Here is a 26,707-nt window from a genome sequence, read left to right as displayed (position 1 = left end):
AGGGTGACAACACATAATTCATGCTTGCTTTCTCTAGAAAGGGATACCATGATTGTGAGATGGCCGGCATGCACAACAAAGTTACTGCAAAAAATTACAAAACAACAGGTAATGGACTGATGCTTTTCCTACTTAAAAACAGTGTACATATCCTTCATCATGAAAATCTTATCAAGAAAAGCTTAGCTTATGTACTCAGTTTTAAAATAAATCTCTGCTCATCAGTTGGACAAGGCACTACCCAAATGAACTGCATGCAAAAATACAAGATGAAAAGTCTTCTGCAAAGGTTCATTTCACAAACATTTGTTGGTGTGTTTAGATGGCAGGGCTCAGGCTGGATGTGCCTGAGGACAGAAGGGACAGGCTGTGATGCACACGAGTGTTTACACTGAAGGAATTTCCATATGCAATAAGCAAGTCCCACCCCAACTCCTAAAATCAGCTTGTTTTTGCGGTGCTCCAGTGATGCAGAAGATTCAGAAGGCAGGGGATTTTCTCATGCTAGTTTAAGTGGTGGAAAACGCAAGGATGATGCAAGGATTAAATGACAGATCCAAGGAAGCAGAGGATTTCTGCAGTGGAACCGAGAACTGACTCTTCACAGTTTCTGCTCAGGGCTTAGCGACCTTCTGCTGCTGCTCTGAAGTGAATTCTACCCAGATGACTTTATTCTAAGTTCATTCTATTGACATTATTGGCCTGCTTTTAACTGACACTGTGGAATGTGAAGGATGCTACTCTTTTGTTTGACTGGTGCTGAGAGCTGGGATACCACCACACATTTTATTAACCTAGGTGAAATTCCAGTCCATGTCAAAGTAATGGATAATGTTTGACTGCAAACACAAAAGGTCTGGAAAAAAATAAATGCTGAGCCTAAATTATTTAAAGATAGATCAGGTATCCCATTACCTATATCTCTAGGAAGATTAATTATCACAGGAGCTGAAGCTTTACTAAGGACACTCTCTCTTTTGCAATGTTAACAAACATGATAAACATTACAGAGGAAAGTGAAATATGCAGCAGTAAAACCAGGACAAAAGAGCAGCCAAATTAAGTCAAGCTCTTCCACTGCAGTTGCAAGAGGAAGACACGTCAGTCCATTCAACATTTAACAAATATAACCAAAAGAGGAAGGTCTCTGAGGGGTTCTGCAGAACTGGACATGTCTTCTATAGAAACGCCTTTTGCAGACACCTTTCAAAAAATGCTGCCTCAGGTGCATTTTGGAACTGACACAGTCAAAAATAAGAAAGCTGTTATTGGAAGAATGAAAAAAAGAAAGTCCTTCAGGAACACCCTTCTTCTCTGCTAGCAAAAATAACAGATGGGAGGCATGCCTGGGACAAAACTCAATCCACTAGCATGCAGCATGGAATAGCTACAAGAAACCCTACTAGTGGCTGCTGAATGTGGTAGCATCACCCTGATGCTCTCAGCCACTTCGCTAGCACCACACAGCTCCTGTCAAAGCAGACACTGCCTTGTTGTCAAGCACTGCTGCTCTGCAGGGAGTTTGAACCGTTGCCACTGTCTCAACTCAACAGCTTCAAGGAGGGCTGCAGCTTCAGCAAACCCATCGCCCACCTTCCTCGGTATTCTCTGCAAGAAAGGTCTGAGGCCAGAGGAGAAAAACCTTCTCTCACTGACCCTGTAGGCCTCTATTTTTGCCTGGTAATTAATAAAAGGCACACTTTGCCCCTCAGCTCTCGTGGACAACATATCACAGTCAATACTGCTCCTGCCGCTCTTCCTTTGGGCACATGACAGAAAAAGAACAGGCTTTGTAAGATTTCCAATATTTGATTCAATTAACTCAATCAACAGAAATAGCAACAGCTCAACCACAGGAAAAGTGATGATGACAGGTAATACTGATTTCAAGGATAAGCACCTGAAGCATGCCTGACCTGAATTTTATAGGGAAGTTTTCTCACTGGAGGGCAGAAAAGTTTACAAAACCTAGAAGGAAGTTCAAACACAGCATTCCAATGAATCATCTATTAAATTCTATACTCTGTACCCTTCTCTATATGCTACGTAAGACCAGCACTAATTCACACAGCAATCAGCTCTAAAACTGCAATAGGAATTTCTGAAAAGTATCATTAGTTTTTTATTTCAATTGCTTTTTTTTTTTTCCTCCTTTTTTTGATATACACTCATAGGACAAACTGATTTATTGTTCAGAAGCAATTCCTGTATGTGCACTGAGTCTAGGCTGTAGGCATCTAAACGGTACAACACTAAATATCTCGGAATAATATGATGCTTAAGAGTGGATTAACAAAGTACCTGCTTTGCTTGGACTAGAGAACCCAAAGCCTTGGGATGCGACGCTTCCACCACCAGAGCTGAAGGTGCCTGTAGGTTTCTGCTCTCCGAAAGAGGAGCTACCAAATCTAAAGGTCTTGGCTCCGCTGTTTCCAAATAAGCTAGAAGAATCTGCAAAGATGAAGAATATTTGTGAAGCTCATAAAAAGCAACATTCTGCTACACTTCATTAACAGAGTTGGAAGGAAGGGAACCCCTTTTATTCCCTCTGCATCAAGGCAGAGAATGAATGCCACATTAAAAAAAAAAAAAAAAAAACACACACACACGAGAAAAGCCAATTGCATGCTATTCCAGTATTCCAGTTTCTCCAAACCATTCTGGATCTGATGGATCACTAAGAACATTTTACTGTTGCAATCTTAATTAATAGTACAATTTTAATAATAAGATTTCCAGCAAATCTGTGATTGATGATTTGTTCAGCTGCAGTCTGTACTGCAGTAACTGAAAGCTGATTCCTCAAATAATAGAAGCCACGCAGCAGCCAGAATCAGTCAATAGTGACAGCACAAATATCCAGACTTCATGATCAATTAAAGATCTTCAGCTGACAATTGCCAAGATTTCTTAACATAACTATTCTACAGTAACACTTTAAAGCAGGACCCAAACTTTTCCAGCATGAGAAGTGACTCAAGATTTCACCTTTCACTAGGCTATAGATTTTCAACACCTACTCACAGGATGTAGAATAATTAAAGCTTTTCTCTAATGAATTGTTTATTTTATCACAAAACCTACAATAAAGAGGAAGTAAACTAGCCCAGGATAGAGAACTGGCCCAACCAATAATACCAGTGAACCATTAAAAGGGTAATAAAAAGAAATACACATTCTTTCCCAAGATTTTAAGTGCTACTTATAACCACATACAGCTAATACTGCAAATTTCCTTAGTTTACATATTTAGCCAATGTCTTTGTGCTTTCTACCTGCTAGACTCAAATCCTCCTTTCCTACCCGCTTCAAAACCCAATGTGACAAAATAACAAAGCTGGGCAATTTAATTAAAATCCATTGCTAAAAAAAAAATATAAAAAATATTTTTTATAACTAGCAAGCCTATCAGTATTTCAGATTAGTCACTACAGCAGACAACAGCATACATATATCTCAGCTAAAGTTTTAGGTTATTATAACCAAGAGCTGTTAGCCCAGAAACTCAAGACTAACGTGATTTTAATCTAAGAGAAAAAAGTCTTTAAACTAACAGCCATGGATTGACTCTTGCATTAACAATTAGTCTTTTAAAGCTTTTAGAAGCAGTTTCTAATAGCCCCTCTGCAAATGAACCTGGAGGTAGCCTTATTTTGTATTCTTACCTCCTTTTCATGCCTGCTTTTGTCAGGCTGTTGACTGGGCAAGCAGCAATGTGTGGGAGACTTGATTTGGCACCTCACATGCAGATTGATTTAGCTAAATCACATCTGCTGACTGATGACTTTTATCTTACAGTTGGAGCAAGAGAAAGGGCAAGTGCTGAGCTTCTCCTCCCCAAAAGAGCTTTAACATAATTACTATAATAACTTTTGGTAAATTACCCTGCATAAAAACCAGACATTTTAAGTGGAAACTTATCTATCAAACACTTGTTAAGTTAGTTTCACTTTAGCATGGAATTCTTCACCCTCCCCCCCTCCCCTTTTTTTTTTTTTTTTTTTTTTTTTTTTTTTTTACAATGAGCAATAATGAAAACTTTTTGATTTCCAACCAAGCTGGAAGCTGGAATTCAGTTATAAGAATTTTAAGTATCGAATCTTAAAGATGCACTTGACCACAGAAATCCCTACAGAACAAATATTCTTCACTCTTCTGGCATCTGTTTGCCTCAACTGCTTCCCTGCTCATTTTCCAAAAACCTGAAGGGAAAACACAGAAGCACACATCACACACACCTTCTGTTTCTGTTACCCTCATAAGCCTTTTTGCTAACACAGAATTTACTCGAAGATGAAAAACAACACAAAAACAGATGGGATCACAGTACAGCTTGTGTTCTTGCTGCCTTCACTTACTCTGGGAAGCTGCAGATCCAAATCCTCCGCTGGAGGAACTGAAGGGATTCTTATTGGCTGCATCCTGGCTTGGCTTTCCTCCCAAACCACTGAAGAAACCTCCACCTCTTCCACTACTTCCAGCTCCAAACAAGCCTCCACTGGAGGAAGATGGCTGCTAGCAAACAAAAGGGACAAAAGGGAATTTAGAGAATGCAGAGAAGCACATATCTCCAAGGCTGATTTTTTGCCTAACTCCTCAAAGTATCTGAAGACCATCTCCAACCTCGTCTACAGGGCAGAATATATCTTGGGAACTTGCCCTAAACTGTCCACGTGAGGAAAGACTCAATTTCTCATTTACCGTGAGACAGAGGCAGGTGATTTTCTACATCCTTCACCTTATTTTGCCTCTGGTGAGCTGCTTGTCCCTCCACACGTCTACAATAACCTTTATGCAGGTCCTGTGCTGATGCCTCCTACACCAGGAAATACCATCAATGTGGAGTGGGACAGTTTTTACTACCATACCAAGTGGGATCTTGTTCAGTAGAACATGCATGGTACCCTGAACAGGACAGCTGTAAGTAACAGCCTTGTTCCTGCAAACACAACAAACACTTACCTGGCCAAAGACAGTGGCTCCAGTATTAGCTGCTTGCCCAAACACAGAGCCTGTGTTGCTAGAACCAAAGCCTGCTGTGAAAAGAAAAGAAAATAAGTCAGCAGAATTACTACTAGGACACAAGACAATTCAGGCAGCTAACACTTACCCAGAATAGACTTTTAGGTCTCCACTAAAACAAACCATCCCCTCCTCACCTCCCAGTACTAATCAACAGGGGTGCAAATGACATTACCAAATGTATTGAGGTTGACCAGATTCAGAATATGTGTCAACATTCAAATAGTGAACTCCATTGAAGCTTACTTGAAAGTCAGTCTCCTCTTCTCTCCAGAGGATTTGAAAACAGAGAGAAAATAAAAGGCCCTTACACATATGGGATTGTTGCTAACAATATAAAAGAATTGGATTTCTGTTAATGTTCCTGTAATAATGCTGCAAGTCATGAACAAGTACTGCAGCATTTTGATTTCCCTTGTGTAGGGAGAATCTGAGCTTTGTAACCTAAACATTCCCGTTATAGATAATAAAATGTTTTGATTAAAGAAAAAAAAACACTTCCCCATTGCATTTCCAAGTCGACTTAAATGTGCATTTTGTAATAATACTTGCACTTTCTATAATTAGGAACACCTTCCTTTAGCAGAGTTCACTTTCATAATTTAACTATTCTCTGCTGCTGTAGTTACAATGAGCAAGTAGTTTGCCTACGGTGCCATCACTTTTAATTAAAGGAACCTAATTAGTTTTTCTTCCTTGGAAATTACATGTTCTCTATTATTACTCTGTACTTCTCCCCTTTTCCTGGGAGCCCTCTGAAGACTGCACAGCGAAGGCTTTGGAAAAAACAGTAATAGATGGTAGCAACACGAAGAACAAAAGGAGACTGGCAGACAAAATATTTGCTCTGTGCAAATACTAAATTTAATTGTGTAGATGGCTAGCTGATGATCATGTTACTGCTATATTTAATTTCAAGGTGTTTCCGAAGGCAAAAGTGGATTTAACAGATTAGCTCCTTGCTAACCCAATCCTTTGGGTGCTTAATAGCTTTTTTGGCATCCCAGGTCATCATCAGGATGGTCTAGGGGGCTACACATCCACTGCTGGATGTGCTCAATGCAGCCCACTGAAGAAGGTGCTGCATGTGTATTCACTTGCTCTATTATGGCCTCAAAGCAGTCTAGCTACTTCAGTACGACAATTTAAAATAACTTCCTGAGATCCTTTACACTATACTGCAACCAATGTACGCACTGTGCAACAGGCAGCACAATACATAATTCAAAACTATGTCAAGGTAGCCTTGGGAGTATAAATCGAATGCAAAATTGGAAAGGCTACACCCAACGGCCTCTTGAAGAGTGTCAAAGCAGAACAAAAGCCTCCTAGACCTCCAGCATTAGCTTCCCCTCACACGCACTGCATCTCCTATCTTCAATAAGAAGAAAAAATACATCAGCTGCCACAGGGGAAAAGAGGCATAAAACATGTCCTACTTTCCCCTGTGATACGCTGTTCTCCCTACTTCAACCAGACAGCACCGCTGGCGCGTAGCATCCCCCTCCAGTTCATTCTTACATGAAGCTTGACAGAAGCTGAAGCCAGCAGACGACGTGGTAGTAGTGACAGCAGCAGCGTTCCCAAAGACGGATCCCCCCTGCCCAAAGGCGGTGTTCTGCCCAAAAACTGGAGGGCTGCTTTGTCCAAACAACCCACCGCCAGCGCTGGCGGGTGGCTGCCCGAAGGAGAAGGTGCTGGTGCTGTTGGTGCTGGCTGGCGCTCCGAAGACGCTGCCGCTGCTCGACGCGGCTGTGGAAGCTGCTGGCTGCCCGAAGGCGGGCATGGTCCCAAAGCCAGTCTGACTGAAGGTGAAACCACTCGCAGAACTGCTTGCTGGCTGCCCAAAGGTCGGGGCTTGTCCAAAAGCCGGTTGACCAAAACCCCCTGCAGTGGTGGTGCCAAAGGCAGAAGTCCCAAAACTGGAGCTGGCAGCTTGGGTGGTGGTGGTGGCAGCCGTAGACAACGTACTGGTGGCGAGTTGCCCGAACGGAGATGCGGTACCTGCTGGTAGCTGTCCAAAAACAGGTGGTGTGGAAGGAGTGGTAGCTGTGTCACCTGTAGGCTGACTAAATGCTGAGCCAGAAGAGCTGGAATTTGGAGGCTGAGGGAACACTGAGGAACTTGCAGAAGCAGGGATGAACAAAGAGGCACCAGCAGCTGGACTTTGGACGGATGTACTAGTGTCAGAGGTAACGGACAACGCGGTGGTTGCTTCTACAGGAGAGGCAATGTTAGTTGTAGAGATCGTTGCAGAGATATTCTGATCTGGTTGGGTAGATGCAGAGACAGCAGGAGGCTCTGGTGCCTTCAAATCACTGGTGGAGGCAGGAGGAGCAACTGCATCAGGGGGAGGCGCTACTGATGTGACCCCAGGACCCACAGCACTGGTGTCCCCAGCTGTGGCCTGGGGTGAGGCAGACTCTTTAACAGGCTCTGAAAGCTGGATCTGTGGATGTGGTGACTGTGCTTGAGACAACGGAGGTGAAGAGCCAGCTGTTACAACTTCGTTTTCAGGTGATGCAGATGGTAACTTGACATCCCCTGCACCCCTACTAGAAGTTGCAGCAGGGCCTGGAGTTGGGGTTGAACTCAAGAAACTTCCGATCGACAGCGACGTCGAAGCAGTGGCAGCAGAAGGGGCAGAGGTGCACGTGCTCATACTGTTTGCTTGCTGAATACCAAACGAAAAGGTAGGCTTGTTGCCGCTAGATCCTCCAAGATTAAACACCCCAGAAGACCCTGTGCTGGTTATCTGGACATTACCAAAGAGACTGCCTGTGGCAGTAGTGCTAACGGACAGAGATGCTGGACCTGCAGTCGTAACCGATGTTGAAGTAGCTTCTCCGGGTTTTCCTAACAGCAGAGGGGTGCCAAAGGTGAACCCAGAAGGTATCGTAGAAGTTTTGGCTGCCTGTGCCCCTGCAACGCTGGTGGACGGTGCTTTAGTGGTAGCCTTGATATTATCATCTGCTTGACCAACCCGGAGTCCTGAGAAGCTCCCAAGAGTTTCTCCACCTAGATTGCTCTGAAACAAGTGATCTGTGGGCTTAGATGAAGCGATATCCAACTTGCCAGAGGCTGCAGAAGGAGCAGAAGCAGTTGTTGCAGCAGGCTTATTTGGCTGGGTGCTATCTGCCACAGTGCTATTTGCTGCTGAGACTCCTGAAGCACTTGCTGGCTTGAGGGACCCAAAAGCAAAGGAGTTCTCGGGGACTGCTCCAAATTTAGAGCCCCCACCAGCAGAGAACGAATCAGACTGGATGGACTCCTTAGCTGGGGCTGTCAGAGAGACACAAAGAAATTACTGATTCAATTAAAGTATGCAGAGCTCATTTATCAGTCTTACAATCGTAGCATGCTTTAGTGCTTTACAGATAAGCAGAGAGACAGTGCTCTTGCCTCAAAGACTTTAAAACCTCTCAACCATCAAATAATTGTCACTGCCCTGTGCATTCAGTGACATCCGAAGCCTCCACTGACAGGGCTACAGTGATGAAAAACTCTTTATGCCATAACCTCCACTTAACCATCCTTTGCCTTGAAAACACAGAATTTCAGCCTTTGGCTCCTATCCTTCTGCAGCAGTTTGATAGCAATAGAAAAGACCTGATCAATACAGACTATTTGTTGTTAACACCCCTTCTTACCTGCTTCACCTTAATGAGTCCTGACATTCATGCAGAATTGTCCATTTAAAACTCAGAACACACAGGTTGGTCCTAAAAGTACTTTCTGGCACTTGAACAGTTTTCTAAAGAATTAAATCTGTCTTTACAAATTAAGCTATTTAAAAACAGGAGACAGCGTTCTATAGGTAGTTTGTTTTCAGCTTTGAAAGATTACAGAGAAGCTCTCGAATTCAACCACTCCAGCAGCTCCACGTATTAGATATATTGCTATCCAAGAATGTGGAACAGCTGAAGCTTTTAGGGAAGACTGGACGTGTTATATCTGATATATTGTTATTTCATTTCTGTGCACCACCAGACAGATTCTGACTTGGCAATACTGCCTTGGTGTTTGACCATGGGCTGATTTAGGCATCTCTAGACAAGGTGCAGGAAGTTTGCATCAGGATCAAGTAACACAGAGCAAGAGATTTTTAGCATCAGAGATAATATGCTTGTTTTTTACCCTAATTAACAAACAAGCATACAAGTAGCTGACAGCAAATAAAGAATCATTTCTTTCTTCCTGAGGCACTGAAGTTCTCTTCTCCCATCATCAGCTAACAAAGGCAAAGGTGCTTCTACCATTCCACAGAGCAGCCTAAGGTAATTGCCCATATATAATGCTGTGCTTTACAAGTCTCATGATTCCTCTTTACTTCCATTCCTCTTTAATCAGTGCTATTTAGCTCCACTTTTACATTAACCGAATCATTAACTTTTAAGCCAAGCTAGTGCTTTTTGCTCAAGATAACAAAGTAACAGTAGCAATGTTGGGGCTGTGATGGTCTGAGGAGATAAGCAAGTCAAGATTTGTAGGAAGAGGTGTTATCTTTTATTACAACAACTGATAACATTAAAATGGAGAGAGAGAAAAAAAAGCTTTCAAGCATACAAGCTCTTTTTCAAGGCTGAAATACAGGCAGTGAATTCAAGGCAGCAATTCAAGAATAGCAAGCAGATGCATTGGGCCCTTCTTTCCAGAGAGGATGAATATGATCTACCTATGAAATGGAGTAGGGAAGACAACTTATCTATTTTCAAATCAACTTTATAACCAACATAAAAGCCACCACACACCTTCCCCTCCCATTGCTAAATGCTCACTCCACTTAATAACAGCCTTTTGTGGCAGACTACTGTGGCAACTTTAAAATTTAGACATTAAAGACGGAAGAGGAAATAACTTCAGATACTACCCTTCTTATGAACTAATGCCTCCTAGATGCTCCTGGCAGAATGTATATTTTCTGCTCATAAAGGAAAGGCAGGTGGCCTAGATTCTCGTGCATTGCATGGCATAATCCAGCACACAAACAGTGTTACTGCAGCTACTGTTATTTTAATACTAAAACTGCAACATAAACTAAGAGACATGTGAATTAAGAGTAAGCTTCCTCTTAGTAGAGAAGACAGGTTGCCTGGCCACTTCTCCAAACTTACCTTGTAAGGAAGTGAGGCTGGGCGGCGTTGGTGATGCAGTAGCTGATGTGACAACACCAAAATTAAATCCGGAGCTAAAAGGAAAAAAAAAAAATGACATTTAGCTCAAAGCATTGAAGCTTCCAACCATATGACTCATGGCAAGACAGAAATTAAAGTTTTACATGACTATTCCACAGGAGAGATATTGTCTTACAAAGACACTGCAATCTCTCATAATGATGATTTAGGTTCTCTGGAGATCTGCATTCCCAGATACTTTCTGCTTTCTCACTGCTTTGCCCTGTGTTTCTAAAAGACAGTCTGCTGCTCCACAAGTCAGGCTGCACAACACAACATCCCTGGCTGCAGCATCGTAGGTAGTATATGTTTTACGCACTGAGGAACTGATCCTGAAGCAAAGGAAGGATTTGTTTATTTTACTAAATTTGAGTTCCTCTCTCAAGAGGATTATTTGAACAATGCAGCAAGGTGTTATCCATGTCACCTGCTTGACAAAGTAGCATAAAATGGTTAAGATGGAATTAAAACAGCTGTTTAAAAGTATGCACATGTTTCAATTACTTAATATTAGTCTCCTTTATAAAGGAGAAAAACAGGCAGTGAAGCCAGTTTATCAACCTGTGAGCTGGCACTTTAATCACTGTCATACTGCTTTAATCTCAAATCATCACCTGGCAAACTGCTCAATGTCTAAGGCTAATAAACACCAGGATGTACAGCCCACTGTAGATAAATGTGAAAAAAAGTCAGGTTAGAATTACTTGCTCTCTTTTCTTGTTTTGTTACAGACCAAAGGATTCAAAACAACACAAGCCACTGTTTAATTCTCACAGATCTTAAGACCTCACTCAGGTAGACTTCTGCCAACTAGAAGGGCTTTCAAGAACCCCAATGCAAAACAAACAAACAAACAAACAAAAAAAACCCCACAAACCTCGATACCCCCCAGTACACTTCATGCTGCAACTGTTATTTTATCATATGAGGTAGCTTGCAGATAAATCTACTGGAACAACAAACAACTATTTGATGGCAACTACAGAGAAATCTCAAAGTTCATACAGACCCGACAGAAGAAAATGAGAAAGCCTTGCTAATCTGTGCAGTTGTTGCTGGTACTGACATCCCTGCAGAAGTCACAGCTGCAACTGTTTTTACCATTCCTTGTCCTGCAAATTACAAGTGCAACAAGGATTACTATAAAGCAAGTACAGCTCTGTGTCATCCAGATTTCATAAAAGGAGGGAATAGTTTGCAGTTTTATTGATTGGGAACAAAGCTTAAGACAAACAAAAGCTTTCAAAATGAAAGTCACTTCCTCAGGAAGTTTCTGCTTGTGTTCACCACCTATACAGAGTCTAGAAACATTCCTGCTACAGCTGGGACATGAGAGACCATGTGAACTATTTTACAGAATACCTAATTAATACAAAGACAGTAGGTGTTGTCTTTACAATAAAAGCTAAATAAAACGAAAGAAAATCCCTAGCAGAACTTCTTACAAAACCATTAAAATAACAAAACACATTTCAAATAAAAAGGAAATGAAATCGAATTCAAAAGCTGACATTTTCAATAACAGGCACTTCTTAAATTTTGGTTCATGTCAGACACAATTGATGGTTTTTTACCCCTTCTCATCCCCAGCTAAGAGGCAACATAGTAACATAGATACATTTCAGACATCTACTCAAGAGTCTTATCAAACTATGCTCACCACAAACATCATTATCTAATACATGTTACAAACAGTTCCTTCTCCTATTTGCAGGGTGCAGTAAACTAAACATTTCTTCTCAGAGAAACTTAAGCTCAGGGTGACAGACCACAGTGCGGCACAAAGGTATATGAATTAGCTTTAAAACTGGTCATACAGCCTAGAGTTTAGCAGAGACAGTACCCAAGTCAGCTCTTCTGAAGCTAGTTCAAAGTTCGGTTGCTTCAGTACCGCAGCCTACAGTATAGAAATACTCAAGCCAGATATCATTATATGGAAAAACCACTACTGTTATTTTCCTGCAAGAGTGTCTCATTTGAAAATCTAAACAGCACCGATGGCTGCCTTTTGACTCAATGTCAAATCCCAGCAGTCTGACAGATGTGCTCTGAACATTTATGGTTAAGGGTTACAGGCTCTGGGTCCCCTCTGAAAGGAGAACAGTTGCATCATTGAATTCTAGATGCCAACACACAGATGACTGGCACAACTGCCTCCCAAACATGGATCTCACTTCCTTAACGTCTTCATTCTGTGAACTGTGCACCCTGACATGTGCCAAGAGACACCCAGCCGTTATTTCCACCTCCAAAGACCACCGACCTGAGATTTTGTTGCCAGATGATGTCGGACCACTTGTAGAAGCCACAGCACAAGGTGCTGATGCAGAGGAATGTGGAGCCTGTACTTTAAGAGAGCTTGTTAAAGATGTCTAAAACAAAACAAAAAACATCCATAAAGTAATTTCAGGTCAGTGCATTGCGTTTATTAACAAAGACCTTAAGGATAGTCTAATATTAAGGGAGTCATGCAATGACTTAAGAACAAACTAAAGGAAAGTGGTCAAAATGCTTGTAACTTTCTCCACTGACTGCTCAGTACCATTTTGGTGACCTTTGGGGACACCTAGATAACTGTTGGCTTTGGTGTTGGTTGCAACCCTGACTCCTGAAAACCCGTGGCTGTTAGAAAGCTGTAGGAGTCTTTAAAAGGGCGGGGGAAAAAGTCAGGACACAACAGAGATATGTCTGGCACCATCCTGCCAAGGTCACAGATAAATAAGTAGTTCGCCAAGAATGTAGGACAAGCTGTGAAAAGAGTTAGATGACCTGTTCACCAACAATAAAACCCCTAAATTACGTTGAATCTGCCTCGGTATGGAACAACCCAAGGAGAGGGTTCTCTATTGACATACCTGTTTAGCTTGATTTGTAGCGACGGTTGCCAGAACTTGGTGGACTGCCTGGGCTGCAGAGTGAGGTACAGATGATCTTCAAAAAAGAAGAAAGAAAACATGACATGAATGGCTGATCTAGAAGTGGATTCTCTCACCTGTCATAAAAAATTAAAAAATTAAAAAAACAGAGAGGGTTGCAGTCTTAAGCAACCACTGCTATCAGATTCCCTCATATGACTCCAAGCCAATAAATCTGATTAGGGAATAAACCTCTGAAACGAACTGGTCTCATTTAATAAAGCAAGCCTGCAAATATGTTTAAAGCTCTGGACTTAAATGATCAAGTCCTCTTCACACTTTCTTATGCCTCTGAAAAAGGCATTCCTTACTATTTCACAGGAAACTGAATGAAAAAGAATCAGCAGGTAAGGGGATTATACTTGTTATACATCAGGCATAAAATTGTAAGAAGCTTCCTTTATGTTCCAGAACCCAAATACATGCAACTCTCAGAAGTGCTCAGCAAGGAGATAAAACTAGGGAAAGGAAGTCTGCTTCAGGCCTTTGAAGTGTAGTATAAATATTAATGCCCTCATGACAAGACCTGTGATAAGATTAACATGTATTTGGCAGTATAGCTTTGGGAATTTCTATCATGAAATATATTGTGCCTCTGAGTCCACAATTCCTGCAGAAAGACACCTGCTTCTGGGATGAAGCACCCTGCGTGCCATTAACACACCAATCACCGTAACTTGCGTGCTGCCATCCAGCTGGAGCCTCTCCTCAAGTCAGTGGCCCACAAAATTCATCAGCTTAAATGGTCACTGCCAGAAGCCTTCACAAGTGTAACAAATTCAACAGGGATTGCATTCTCTCCATGGCAAAGGCTGCCTTTCTCATAACCTGGCAGGTTGTTTCCATCTGGACACGGGCCTGCCGTTCTCTAATGCAGAGAAGCAATCTCTGAACCACGTAAAGAGCTGAGGCTGCAAACTCCAGGCAATATCTGAATGTGGGCATCAGAAGTCCTATTTCTGCTAAACCGCGGCACTCATTTACTAAAAAACTCATTTATTATTTGGTCAGCAAAGAATCAGCTGACAGAAGTTTCCTACTATATTTCAGAGAAAGGAGACATGCATGCAAGAATAGCTTTGTGCAGCCAATGCCTTTTGGATAGGATTTTGTGCCTTGAACAGCACTGCAGTACTCACGTGTCCTTCCTTCCCTCACTCCCTGCAGCAATGAGGTCTATGTTGCATGGCCTGGATTTACCCTCTGCCCAGAGCAAAAGCGTAATAGCAAAAGCAGAAAGTATTAGAATAGCACTTAAAGGATCCATATTGGGAAGGAGCTGCTGTAAAGCTCAAGTTCATGTGAATGATGGAAAACAAAACAAAACAAACAAACAACAAACAGAAGTTCTTTGAAATCCGTGACAGTGGGAGCCTTCTCCACTGATTACACAAGGCTATCATTCCTTTTTACCGGCGCAAAAAGAAACATGAGCATAAAATAAAACACGGCTGTAAAGATCTGAAAGCTGGTAATTGAGTTCATCAGCGATGACTTTCTGCATTTCTAAATCTTTTCAGCCTCTTTCAACAGTGTGATTTATGTATGTGCAAGATATGAATTTCATATTTCTCTATTTCTGGTATTCAAAACATGGGCAGCTCCCCAAACCACAGCCTGTCCCATACAGCAGTGCTTCAACCCATATCTGCAAGGCTCTCTAACAGATGCAGACAGAAAGATCCCCAAGACCACTGAACCCACAGCTTCTCCATCAGCACTAAGAAAAGACCAGATTTGATCTCAGGATATGCAAATAAATGGACAGACCACCAGGATGCCTAAGCACAGCTCACTGAACATCTGATAACAACCAAAAAAGGTTACTGCTTAACGAGCCAAAGAGTGTGCGGGGGTGGCAGCACAGACGGGATGTGTGAAGTCGCAATTAATTTTGCTGGATGAATGCTCTTCGTTTCAGCACCAAGTCTGGCTGGCAGGCACAAGTTCATTTGGGTAGCATTTTTAGTTAGTACATTTTAATGAAGTTTATTATAAAATGAAGCTAAAAAAGCTTTCGAGATGTAAAGCTAGCTGGTGCTCTTCATGAGGGAAGACGCTCAATATTGCCATGCTAAAACTAGTCTGAAGTAAAACAGGTCCTTAGTTGCATATCAGATGAACCAATCTTAAACATATAGCACTTACACATATGCTGCCTAAGTATAGCCAGTACTCTGAGCTCCTCGCAGTTGTGATGAAAAAGAAATCTCTTTATTTTATACATAACCAACTTAAGGTGAAAAATTCCCTATCACAAAATTTGCTTTAGCAAAGTTTCCAGGCATAAGCATTTGCAAACTATACTTAACGTAATCCCAATTCTTCTGCAAATTTATCACTTTAGAGAGAAAATACAAGAGTAAAAGCTCTCAACTGGTCTCCCAGTTAAAACACAGAGTCCTTGGTTTGAGGTCAGCAGATGAGTTTCTTCCTGTAAGACTGCTCCCTTTTTGATAAGCAGTATCAAAGGAATTCCACTTTCCTCTTCAACAGGGAGGAATACGCACGTGTGTGACAACCAGAGTAATGTGACAGCAGAAGTTGTTTCAAGATCTGCATGTCTAGCTCACATATATCTGAATAAAGCATCTACAATTCCACTTAAAACTTATCAGATGCAAGTGGCAAGTTCATTCTGCCTTTAATGCAATTATACCATGACAGAAATGCAGCAGTCCCTGACACTGCTCAGATATTCCAGGACTGCCCTTGCCTCCCCAGCTCAGAAACAGCCATGCATTATCGTGGGCTAAAGTGATCAGAGGAACTCCAAGCAGACAGTTTCAAGGTCATTACCACAACAGGAAGAAGAACTAGTTCTGTGGCTAGTGACAGAGCATGGAGATAAGAGAAAAATCTCTGGAATGAGCTGAACTGGCTGTTGTCTGCAGGAGACAGATCGTAGGAAAGCCAAGAGTTACAGCCAACTCAGAGGAAATCTTAAGAAATTTAAGGTTAAATACCAGAAACCCACATTCATAGTTTACTCATAAGGAAGACAGACCTGCAGCTCTGTGTTTTTCCAAAATGATTGATCCCTACTGACTTCAGACAAAATTCTGACATCAAGAAATTTCTGAGACAAGTTTCCAAAAGAGCCAGAGGAGAGTTCTCCCTCTTCCGCAGAGTGAATTCAGGTAAATACATATAGGAAAAGGAACATCTGGGCAGCTTAATGCATGCTCAGTGACAGACAGGTACATTTCTTTCTCAGAAAGGCACACAGCACGTGCACTTGCATGAGTAACTGAAAGGATTCCAGATTCTGTGTTCGTCTTAGTGATTAAGCCACTGGATCCCAACAGGAGGAGAGGCACTAAAATATATTTCACAGAAAAATGTTAATGCTGGTCTCATTGCTAGTTCAGGACAAGCTATTAGCAAGTCTGAATGATGCGGTAAGAAAGCATTGCTGCTTATTTTTTTTAAACTCTCAGCTCTCCCACAAATGCAGCCACTTTAAGCACAGACAAATTAAAATACCACTACTGCTCCCCACCGGTAGATGTGCTCTACTGCAAGTGCAGCTGAAGGCTCCCAAAATGAAGGGAGTCTTCTCCACACTCACCCTATTACTGCAGACACAGCTGGAGTCATTGCACCAGTCTTGAGTTCTCGCACATTCACCACCTGAGGAACGTTTTTCAGGGTTGATTCAGTCAAGGATGTGCTTACAGCTTTAAAAGGGAAACACAAAACAAGACAAAACCCATAAATGGAGAGGTAAATGTCTTCTCCAGGAGAAACATTTCATGCAATATGCTGTGTACAAGTAACTGCAGCAGCAATGCACAAGGGTTTCTAGAAAGTGTGTGACCTGTTTGACCCAAAATATTGAGTACTTGAGCCTTAAATACCCCTAGAGAAGTGGGCTGCATTATAAAGACCTCATTTTCCTTCTTGGCTGACTAAATCTAATTATACTTAGATGTCCCTTACCTGCATTATAACATCTCAGGTTAACAAATATGACCTGCCTAATTTACTTTGCATTTTGGTAATTGAGATGGAAGACAACAAAAAAACACTGGATATCTCAGAGGGGCAGCTCAGAGATCCTGTTCCTGTCACACAGTTTGATAGTCTTTTCCTTCAAGGACACTAGGTTTCTGTGAGACATCCATTCAAATGCCCAGGGGTCACCTGGGCAATTAGCAGTCACTTTACCTGGGGGCTGATTAGCCATCTGCCTTCGCAGAGCTGCTGCAGCAGCTGCTTGTGGAGCTGGCACAGTGACTGTGGGTGCAGGGGCCCCGTGTTTCACAGTCTTCGTGGCAAGCATTGTACTGTCTGCCCCTTGCGGTACGATTCTGTTTGAAGACGTAGGCGCATCAAAAACTACAAAAACAACAACAAAAAAAAGCAGTTAACTGTATCTCTGAGAAAAAAAATAAATAAATAAAATAAAGTCTTGAAAGCTCTGTTGAACTTCAGTTCCTCTAAATCCACTTTTTTCCCCCCCTGATAAGACTGATTCACAGCCCTTTTAAACAGTTAGCACTTTATCTGGCCCGGGTGGTGTCTCTATCTCGGAGGATTTGGCAGATTAGTCTCAATGCTTGTCATTACAGTGCATTAGATAAATGAAAAACGTGTCAGCAAAAGTGACTGTGATAGCAAACTGAAAAAAAAAAAAAAAAAAAGAGGTTCAGTTCTTTGGCTTGAAAGATAAAACAAACAAAACCTCTTGAATCAGGAAAACTGAGTATATGAAAACAAAAATCTTACTGTTACTCATTGGGCTCAGAAGTCCTAACCTGATCCCCATCCACTAAATGTAGCAGCATCTTTAATGCCTAGTTCTCAGGCTTTATTTTAAGAAGTAATGGCATATCTTTAAAGACAGACACTAAAAGAAAAACAATGCTAACTATGTGAGAAACATCTTGAGATCAAAAAACAAACAAAAATAGTGGGAAAAAAAGACTACACACACAGCGTGTCCATTAACCAAACACATATATAGGAGAGAAGCTGCAAAAAGTACTCACATAGAGTACCCAGGGAGACCTGCTGCTTCCCAAAGGATGGGGACTGAGCCATCAAACCAGGCTGGATAGAGGGTGTACGGACCACAGGTGCATGACGGGACACTTGCACAGGAGCAGCCTCTTCCTCTTGGTCCACAGCCTGGGTATCCTCATTCTCAAGTGACTGGGAAACAGAAGATGTTGAACTGACTTCATCCAAATCTTCATAGTATCTTGTGGACAAGAAGGCAGATCGGGACAAGTTTGCTGCAAAATCAGGAACAACACAATGTGTGTGTGTGTTAGGGCAAGGTGACCATGTGAACCAGCAGATGAGCCAGAAATGCCCACGTGCTGGTTTGTTTTAAGCCTATCTTGCTAAGATTCATAACTGCCAGAAAAGGCAACCTTCGTCAAGATGGTAATTGAATCTTTCCATTTGAGGAAAGATGGGAGAGCATGAAGAAAGAAGTAGGGGTTGAGAAGTTAGAGAAAAGCTATCTTAAGACTCCTAAGGTAGCAACAGGTTTACCTGGTGCTGTAGATCTAACAGGCGGTGTCTTCCTCTTGGCTAGAAAATTCCTTAGCTGTGCCTGCTTCACAGAGGATAACTTAGCTGAAAAACAGAAGAGAGTCACTAGACAATAATCAAAGTGCAAGCTTTAAAAAAAAAAAAAAAAAAAAAAAAAACACCACCCCACACCACCACAAAAAAAACCCAGAACAAACAGACTGAAAAAACCCCACACTACTTTTTCCCTCCCCATCCCAAAATGAAAGAGTAAGTTACCAGGCACTTTAGGCAGGGGTTTGGTCTGAGATTCCAGGGTAGTTTTCAACAAAGCATTGCGCAGGCTTTCAAGATCACTGTCGAAACTGGGAGAAGGTAGAGTAATGAAAACCATGAGCAGCAGGAAGAAATCAACAGAAACAAGAGCAAAAAGGGACCAATACAGCCACAAGCCATCAGAATTACTGACTTATCTGCAAGATTGATCAGTTCATAAGGTAACCTGTCAGAGCAGACACCTGCACACAAAATCCATCAGGAGAGAACCTCTTTCTCTAGATACCATGCTATTTAAATGCATACATCTTGAAATATTTTGGAAAGTCCAGGAGCCTTCTCTTCTTCCCCAAACTTAAAAGACAGCAGTACCTCAGCCTGGAGGCTCTATGATCCTGCTTACGCTACTATAAAACAATACATTTAAGGGAGAAATCTCTGATAAACATAAATAACAGTGAGCTACAGGCTATAACCAGTGAGCTTCTGTATTACCTGGATGTGTCCTCCTATTTCAGGTTGGCAGAACATCATTCTTTGGAATGATGCCCTCCTGCACACTGCTGGGAGCAACGGAGAAGCAGTCTCAACACTGCTCTGCAGCTCGTAAGCATTTCACGTACCTTTGAGCACTGCTCAGAGAAGACGTGTCGCTGGGAGTGCTCCACTGAGACGCCTGGTTGCAGAGTCGGAGCTGCTGCAGGCTGTTCACCAGCTGATTCAGTCTCTTCCTCTGCTGATTGATTATTTCCCGGTTATTAGCCAGGGTGTTAAACAAAGTCTCTCGCTCAGGAACTACCAGGCGCCTTAAGACATCAGACCAAGAGACAAGAATAAAGACCATTCTGTGTGCCTAGCCACAAGCAGCTATATGTGCACAAAGTGCTTTAGCAGTTCTAGCTACTGAACTCAACGAGGTCAAACATGGTTTGCTTCAGTTTGTCTCAGCTCTGCGTTACTCCTTTAGATACACTGCAAGTTTGCTCAGTTTATTACAAGACGCTTGACTCATTAGAAGGTTATTGTTACCTACAGTCATTGGACAAGTTGTCTGGAAAAAAAAAATCCTTTTACAGCTTGTTTCTGTTAAGTATAATTTATAAAATGCAAGCCATAGCACGTAGCAAATGTATAGTCAAGTAGCCTGAACCTTTAACTGTGTGTCTCAATCAAGCTCCACTCAAAAAATACCTTAAAAAAAAAAATTGACATAGTACCTTAACGGTTACTGTTAGAAGTGATTTTTATTTGTTGATTAGGTGCTAATGCTTGATTCACTAACATGCTCCTGTTTTGTATTTCAACTTCAGTTACTTACTTCTGCTTTCTCTTCTGTTCTAGGTGTCGATCCCACTCTAAATCCAGAACGTCATTCACATCCTGAACAGCAAACTTCACATACTGGTGCAAGCGGCGAATTTCCTATCGCACAAAAGATTTAAGAAGATTTAATTTCCTTCAGAAATCTCAGTTTCAGCCAAAGAGCCTTTAGGCTCATTCAGTTCAAGCTATGCAGCACTTCCCAATATTTTTGCCTGTGAAGTTCTATCCAGCACAGAAGAAATAACTTACTAATTAGTGGGCTATGCACAGGGTTTGGCTTGTCCATTTTACTCCACAAAACAGGGGATAATATTTTCCATTATACTTGCAAAATACCATGGGGTCTTCACTAAAAGGGTAGCACGAACCTCAGACATTGTACAAAACAAATCTTATTTCAAACCTCTTTTCCAGAAAGTGAATCATTTGCTCCTGCTTCACATTATTGAGGTTTCTAACAATTAAAGGTGATCAAAGCTTTGCAGGCTTTTCACTTGGCTCCAGACTATGTTCACAGACTGACTCACGAAAGCATTCACAACCGCTCAAAACTCCCACATGAAGGCAAGGAATTAACTTGATTTTTATAGGTAGGAGGAAAGAGGAACAAAACAAATAAAGCAGTACAGAGAGACCAGAGTGACTTATCCATAACCACACAGTTGCACAAGTGGCACAATTAAGCCAAAGACTGCTGGCTACAAGCCCAGCTCCCTAAACAAAACCAGGTTTCTGCCTTGCAATTGTCATCACTTGGACCTGCCATGGCACGAATGTGTCTCGAGGTCTGAACTTGTAAAATGGTCACGCAAACTGTTTGGAGCATTGACTTCACCTCAACAGAGCTGCATGCAGCCAATACGAAAGTTAGTCCTGCATTACCGTGGGCTTTGCACAGGCTTTTTCTCTTCAGCAACTATGAACACTGTTTATCAACAACTCTTCAAGCAGCAAATCACTATAGTTGGACATTAGGAAAACCTCAAGAGCTTCAAAATTCCATTTAAAGCTAACCTAAGTTGACCAAGTGAGCATTTTTCAGCCAGAATAGGAACGACAAGTGAACTAAACAAGACTTACAACAGACCAGAGCTGTCTTTCTAGTAACCTTCCTGAAAGTGGACCTGAAAGCCCTTTCTGTACATTCCTCCTCTTCTCTCCCAGCCTGCTATTCTTTCCTCATAACCCTCTTTAAATATCAGCGAAGTAATAATTGCAAGACAGATTATCATCTCTTTGAAGTCATGAGCATAACTTCCGAAAGTCAGAGAAATAACAGACATCAAAGCAAGCCTACAACCACTTGCAAGATAGACAAGCTTCCAGGTGAACACTGAGATCCCATCTATAAAGAAATCACTGCATGTCAGCTCGCCCTGCGTATGCTCTTGGTTCCTACTGCAGCAACAATGACATGCAATTATGTCTTCAGCTGGCTAGCCAAACTTCTGCCAGCGTATAAAGGACCAAATATATCATTTGTGAAGTACTTCATTTTGCTTTTAAGGAAATACAGTAGTAGATTCCCCTCATCAGCAGAGCTGTAACAAAAAGAATGCTTCCTCCCTAGCTTCTTTGATGCCTTTGAGAGCCTCTTTAGGTGCCACTGGTTATTCTCTTTTGTGCTCTGACTTTTAGAAAATCATTTAGCTTTATGCTCCACCATCCATGAAATTATCTGCACAATTCTGTAAGTCATAATAAATCAAATTACTCTAAAGCATTTGCTGAAGATTATAGAAGTACTCTATAAAGCATTTGTCTAAGATTATAGAAGTGTCTTGGAATTACTTTTAAGTGTTGAAATAATTAACTGGCATTTGCCAAAAATATTCCTTAAATAAAATCCCCTGAGCAAACACTACTGGCTGAGAAGGAACACGGAGGCAAGAATCCTATGCCAAGCTTAGGATAGACTTGGATCTCATGAGAACTGCTTCCCTTCCACAGGAGTCTTGTCTCATCAGCACAAATGAAAACAACACAGAGCAGCTTTAGGAGAGGATTTTCAGCCTTGCCTTACAAACTTGGGACAACATAGCTAACCATACATCCACTATGCTATGCTGAAACAGCAAATATGGGGGCATGACAAAGCTTGCAAACACAAGTCTCAAGCTTATTTTATTTAAAATTCTAGATTAGAATTTAGCTAACATGCTTAATACCTGAAGCTGTGCTTCGCTCTTGGGATCCAAAGGTTTCTTATAGAGCAAGTGTAAATATCCCGAACTGTGATTCCTCTCATTCTGTTCTCTAGTCTCTTCTACTCCTGCAAACCCCTCCAGCAAGGTTGTCTTCAGCATACTAATATCTCCATGAAGGGACTGCAGAGAGAACAGATAGCACAGGGTTCATAGTAACATATTCATTGCCATCAGGGGCTTCCTGAAGTGTTTATTTGAAAGCATAAATGCAAACATCATCTCCAAGCAAAGCAGCATAATCAGATGTTCCATCTACACTGCTTTTGCATTAGCAGGTTAAGTAGGAACATCAAGTGAGGAAAACATCACTGTTGAGAAGTTCCAACCAGGAGTTAAATAGCTTGGGGATGTTCAGTCACATTACTCACCTCTGTTGTCTCTTTTATTTCCAAGAGGAAGGTGTGAAGATCCTCAGACTCAGTTCGTAACATCTTCATTTCCTCTGGAGTACCCACTTGGAAACAGGCTTTGGAAGTTCGAGCTTTCAGTTCCTCCATCTCCTTTTGGAAATGGGCAATCTACAAAGTTAAGAAAGTGCCGCCACTGAGACATAGTAGGGGCCAAAATAAGCATCGCAGCTCTTCAGGCAACGTTTCTTTAGTGTCATCAACACCTGCCACTTTGTGGGCAAAACAGGAAATTCTTCTTGTACTTTATCAGAAAAGAACATCCAGTTTTTCCAGCAGACACAGTGTTTGGAACTAAATTAGCTGGCCAACCAGGACATAGATGGAACCCACAAAATAGGTTAGTTATCCTGTGAAAAGCCTCCATTTTGGTTCTTAAGCTACTGAAAGATACAAGGGCTTTCAAAATGAACATAACTGCTTGAGAAATCTCACCTCCTCCCTGATTCCTGCTATGACAGGGTCTGAATCCTTCCACTGGTGAACCTGCTTCTCAATACCAGTACTGGGGAGTGCCGATTTGCCCTGAAAAAACAACATTAATCATGTAACTTTAGCAATAGGAAGCTCAGAGAATGCCTCCTGATAGAAATTATTTTCAGTCATCATAAGGGAGATGGTTCTTATAAGCATAAGTGCTCACTTCACAGTAAACTAACATTGGCACGTGTGTGTTCAAAGCACGCTGCAAATTATCTGAAGCCTTTGACATGAAAACATTCAGTCAAATGAATTCCAAATAATTCATAGCCCCTAGAAGAACATTCACCCCCTTCAGAAGAGTTCGGATATCAAGTTGTCACTACCTGAGTAGAGCTCGGTTTTGCTGCAGAAGGGGCGACTTTGGCAGTCTTCTGTAGTAAAGAAGCTGAAGGCATATTTTGAGCAGGACGTGCCACTGAAATTTAGAGAGAGGAACAGTAATTATAAACTCATATAATGCTTGATAAAACAGGCTGTGATTAGACCTGAAGCCCAATTTCTGTTGTCAAATCTAACAGCATTAGCTGTTCAGGTTCCAGTGTAATAACACCTTCTGCAAGTGTAGTTTTACTCCCACCTAATTTCTCTGCTAGACTGGCAGACTCAGGCTATGACTGACACTCTTGGATATCTGGCTGTACCACTTCTGAAGGAACCTGGGATTTCTACCCTCATGAGCATTTGAGAGATAGAATTCTGTTAACAAATGAAAACCATTTAATTGCCACTCAACTCGTGACCATTTGGGACTTTAGCCACTGCAGATGCAAGATAGGGTACTGATTTGTGATACTGCCCGGAAATATTCATAATCAAAGCTGTATTACAAAGCATCGAAAATGCCAGAACTTCTAGCATCTGGCTGAACTTAAGAAGGGGTTACTTCACATATGAGAAGAGAGCCAGCTTTGTGGAGAATAAAGTGCACAAATGGAAAAAAGCCCTCCAGTTTCAGTACTGGATCCATCACATCATTACTGTGTACAAAACAGGAGTTCTGTGGCATTGGCAAAAGCAGCAGGAAAAACAAAAACCAACCAACGAACCCACCCAACCAAAAAAACCAAGCCTGTTGCATCCTAAAACTTTTAGGGCCCTGTTCATAATAGAACCTTATTCCCAGCAACACGTGTCAGAGCCCTACCAGCAGCTGGCACAGGGGTAGAAGCCTTCAGTGGTGTGGCAGGAGAGGCTGCAAGAGGGGTGGACTGGCTGAGAGAACCCCCAGTGGAGGTTTTTGAACTGGTTGTGAATGAAAACATCGTGGAACTGGCATGACCACTGCTGCTAGCAGGAGCAGAAGTATCTACAGCAGTGAACCTGCAAGCAAGAACAGAATAAAAGGAAGCATTAAGCTCTCTGGAATTAGCATCCTTTGGGGAAAAAAAGAAAAAAATCAAGGTCCAGACACAAAATTACAAATGTAGCTACTGGCAAAAGCAGGAAGCAGCCATCTAGGAATATTTTCAGAACACATGCAACCACAGAGGCTGCTAACATAAATCCACCCAGGAAGTAAAGCCAAGTGCTAGCAAGTACTACGCTGTTTCAAAAAGCACCTCATCATTTTGCACCAAATGCTCCCACCAAACTAAATCTGAGTTGCCTTTCAGAGCCAACCTTGCAGCAAGTTCAAAGAGAAATTCGGCAAGAGAATAAAAAGTTCCATTTTTCTTCAAACCCAGGCCCTCAAGGCAGTCAAGTTAAATATTCAGCCAGCTCACAAGCATATCATTTCCTTTTGTACACAATATCAAATTTAAAAAGCCATTAAGAGTTACCACCAGATCCTGGTGCGCAAGGATTTCTTCTGATTAGAAAATAATCATCTGAACAATCAGAAATTTCTGAAGATGTATTCAAGTGAAAACTACTTTCCACAGAAAGTAGAAACAATTAACATACCTCTGTGGTTCAACCCTTCTTTCTAAAAATAGAAAACAAGTCTCATGAGTTGGAGAGAATAGTGGGAATAAGAAATCTGAGAATGTTTATCACTCAAATCCATTTTGGGTAATTTCCAGTCAATATCAGTTTTCCTCCAGCTGGCACACATTCTCAGCATGAAAAAGCTTTGAAGACTGCAGGTCCAGCGTTCAGTGAGCAAGCACTCATTTAAAAACAAAAACAAAAGCTGTGACAGCTGCTTCACTGAACACAGGAGCAGAAAAGGCATCTGCCAGCTACGGATACAGCCCTACAAGTTACTCTCTGGGTCTGCATAAGAAACCTTAACCAAACAGTAGAAAACTGTTTCATGCTTATGAAATGAAGACAAAAAAACATAAGGTCTCTGATAATTTGGCTATCAGTCTATTTTTGGGCATCTTCCCTGGACTAATATTTGGCCCATGAACATAACCTGTAGCATGGGAAGCTCTGTGTGGTTTTCGTAGCCAGGACAACTACACTTTGCACACAGGGGGCTTTCCTCGGGGCTCTTTCTGGAGCGTGGTGGATAGCTCGCAGAGCGAAAGGCAGAAACCACTGTGCAATCTTTAAAAAAACTACCACACATTGTTCATGCTTGTGGTGATTTAACTACCCAAACACTGTATAACCTGCTGTATCTATTTACTTGTCATTGAGGTTCACTTTGACTGAAGAAGCTGAAGGAGTGAACGATGACTTCTGTGCGACAGGTGTTGAGGACAGGGGCGGTCCAGGTGAACTCTCTGCAGCTGGTTTAAAGGTCATGGATCCAAAAGAAAAGGAGGTGGCAGTAGCTGTAGCAGTACTTGCAGAAGGGGTTGAAGTCACAGGTGTCTTGGAAGATGCAGAGGAGAAAGAGAATGTTGCTGCTCCAGTCAGATTGGGGGCAGGGGGTTGTTTGGAGGCATCAGCTGCAAAGGGGTAAGGTGGGGGGTCACCAGTTGTAGAGCCAGGCATCTTCACAGCTGAAGGCATGAAGGAAAATGCAGCTGCTCCACCCCCAGCAGGAGGGAGATTAGAGGCTGGAGTAGCAGGAGGAACAGCTGGTACTGTGTCAGGCTTTAAAGAAGTTGGAGGAGTGGTCTGAGATGTGGCAGTACTTCCTGCAGAAAGATAAAACAGGGAGAAACACTCATTCCATTGTCCCAACTAAGGGCAAAAAGTATTTCAAGGCCAAATGCTACTGCATGGGAACAGTTAAGTACTGTCTCACCATTAGTTATACGGTACAGCGAGGAAAAAAAGGAAGGGAGCAGAGCTTCCAGTCCCCAAGCCTGATCAGTGACATAGCAGCTGCTCAACATCCAAGCCATAATCAATAATGTAATTTTCCCCCAGTCAGTCTAAATTAATGTTGCCTAGAATTTCCAATGAAATGACTTCACCTTTCTCCATTGATTTGGACATGGTTCATGCCATCTCAAATAAAACAGCCTGTCAGCACACAGGTCAGTCAGGGCTGCAGAGAGGCATGCTGCCAAACA

The 26,707-nt window shown here is 41.9% G+C and overlaps 1 protein-coding gene across 1 annotated transcript in view; it reads right to left on the bottom strand.

The window, feature by feature from the left end:
- Positions 1 to 26,707, bottom strand: part of NUP214 (nucleoporin 214) — a 39,360-nt gene that overhangs the window by 4,249 nt on the left and 8,404 nt on the right. The window contains exons 12-32 of the mRNA XM_088525290.1: positions 25,870 to 26,326; positions 24,436 to 24,611; positions 23,615 to 23,706; positions 23,244 to 23,333; positions 22,770 to 22,919; positions 22,363 to 22,521; positions 20,190 to 20,293; positions 19,495 to 19,677; positions 18,875 to 18,960; positions 18,617 to 18,700; positions 18,106 to 18,351; positions 17,282 to 17,452; positions 16,683 to 16,791; positions 13,052 to 13,127; positions 12,460 to 12,568; positions 11,206 to 11,308; positions 10,137 to 10,210; positions 6,544 to 8,304; positions 4,963 to 5,036; positions 4,359 to 4,515; positions 2,302 to 2,451 (exon numbers count right to left, since the gene is read on the bottom strand). Of these exons, the coding sequence (XP_088381416.1) occupies positions 2,302 to 2,451; positions 4,359 to 4,515; positions 4,963 to 5,036; positions 6,544 to 8,304; positions 10,137 to 10,210; positions 11,206 to 11,308; positions 12,460 to 12,568; positions 13,052 to 13,127; positions 16,683 to 16,791; positions 17,282 to 17,452; positions 18,106 to 18,351; positions 18,617 to 18,700; positions 18,875 to 18,960; positions 19,495 to 19,677; positions 20,190 to 20,293; positions 22,363 to 22,521; positions 22,770 to 22,919; positions 23,244 to 23,333; positions 23,615 to 23,706; positions 24,436 to 24,611; positions 25,870 to 26,326 (4,611 nt within the window). The remainder of the gene's footprint in view (positions 1 to 2,301; positions 2,452 to 4,358; positions 4,516 to 4,962; positions 5,037 to 6,543; positions 8,305 to 10,136; positions 10,211 to 11,205; positions 11,309 to 12,459; positions 12,569 to 13,051; positions 13,128 to 16,682; positions 16,792 to 17,281; positions 17,453 to 18,105; positions 18,352 to 18,616; positions 18,701 to 18,874; positions 18,961 to 19,494; positions 19,678 to 20,189; positions 20,294 to 22,362; positions 22,522 to 22,769; positions 22,920 to 23,243; positions 23,334 to 23,614; positions 23,707 to 24,435; positions 24,612 to 25,869; positions 26,327 to 26,707) is intronic.

This window comes from Tinamus guttatus, unplaced genomic scaffold (assembly GCF_059628265.1).
Source record: "Tinamus guttatus ecotype Peru unplaced genomic scaffold, ASM5962826v1 Tinamus_guttatus_pri_ptg000226l, whole genome shotgun sequence".
NCBI classification, from domain to species: Eukaryota; Metazoa; Chordata; class Aves; order Tinamiformes; family Tinamidae; genus Tinamus; species Tinamus guttatus.
This window is presented reverse-complemented; position numbering and strand designations above follow the sequence as displayed.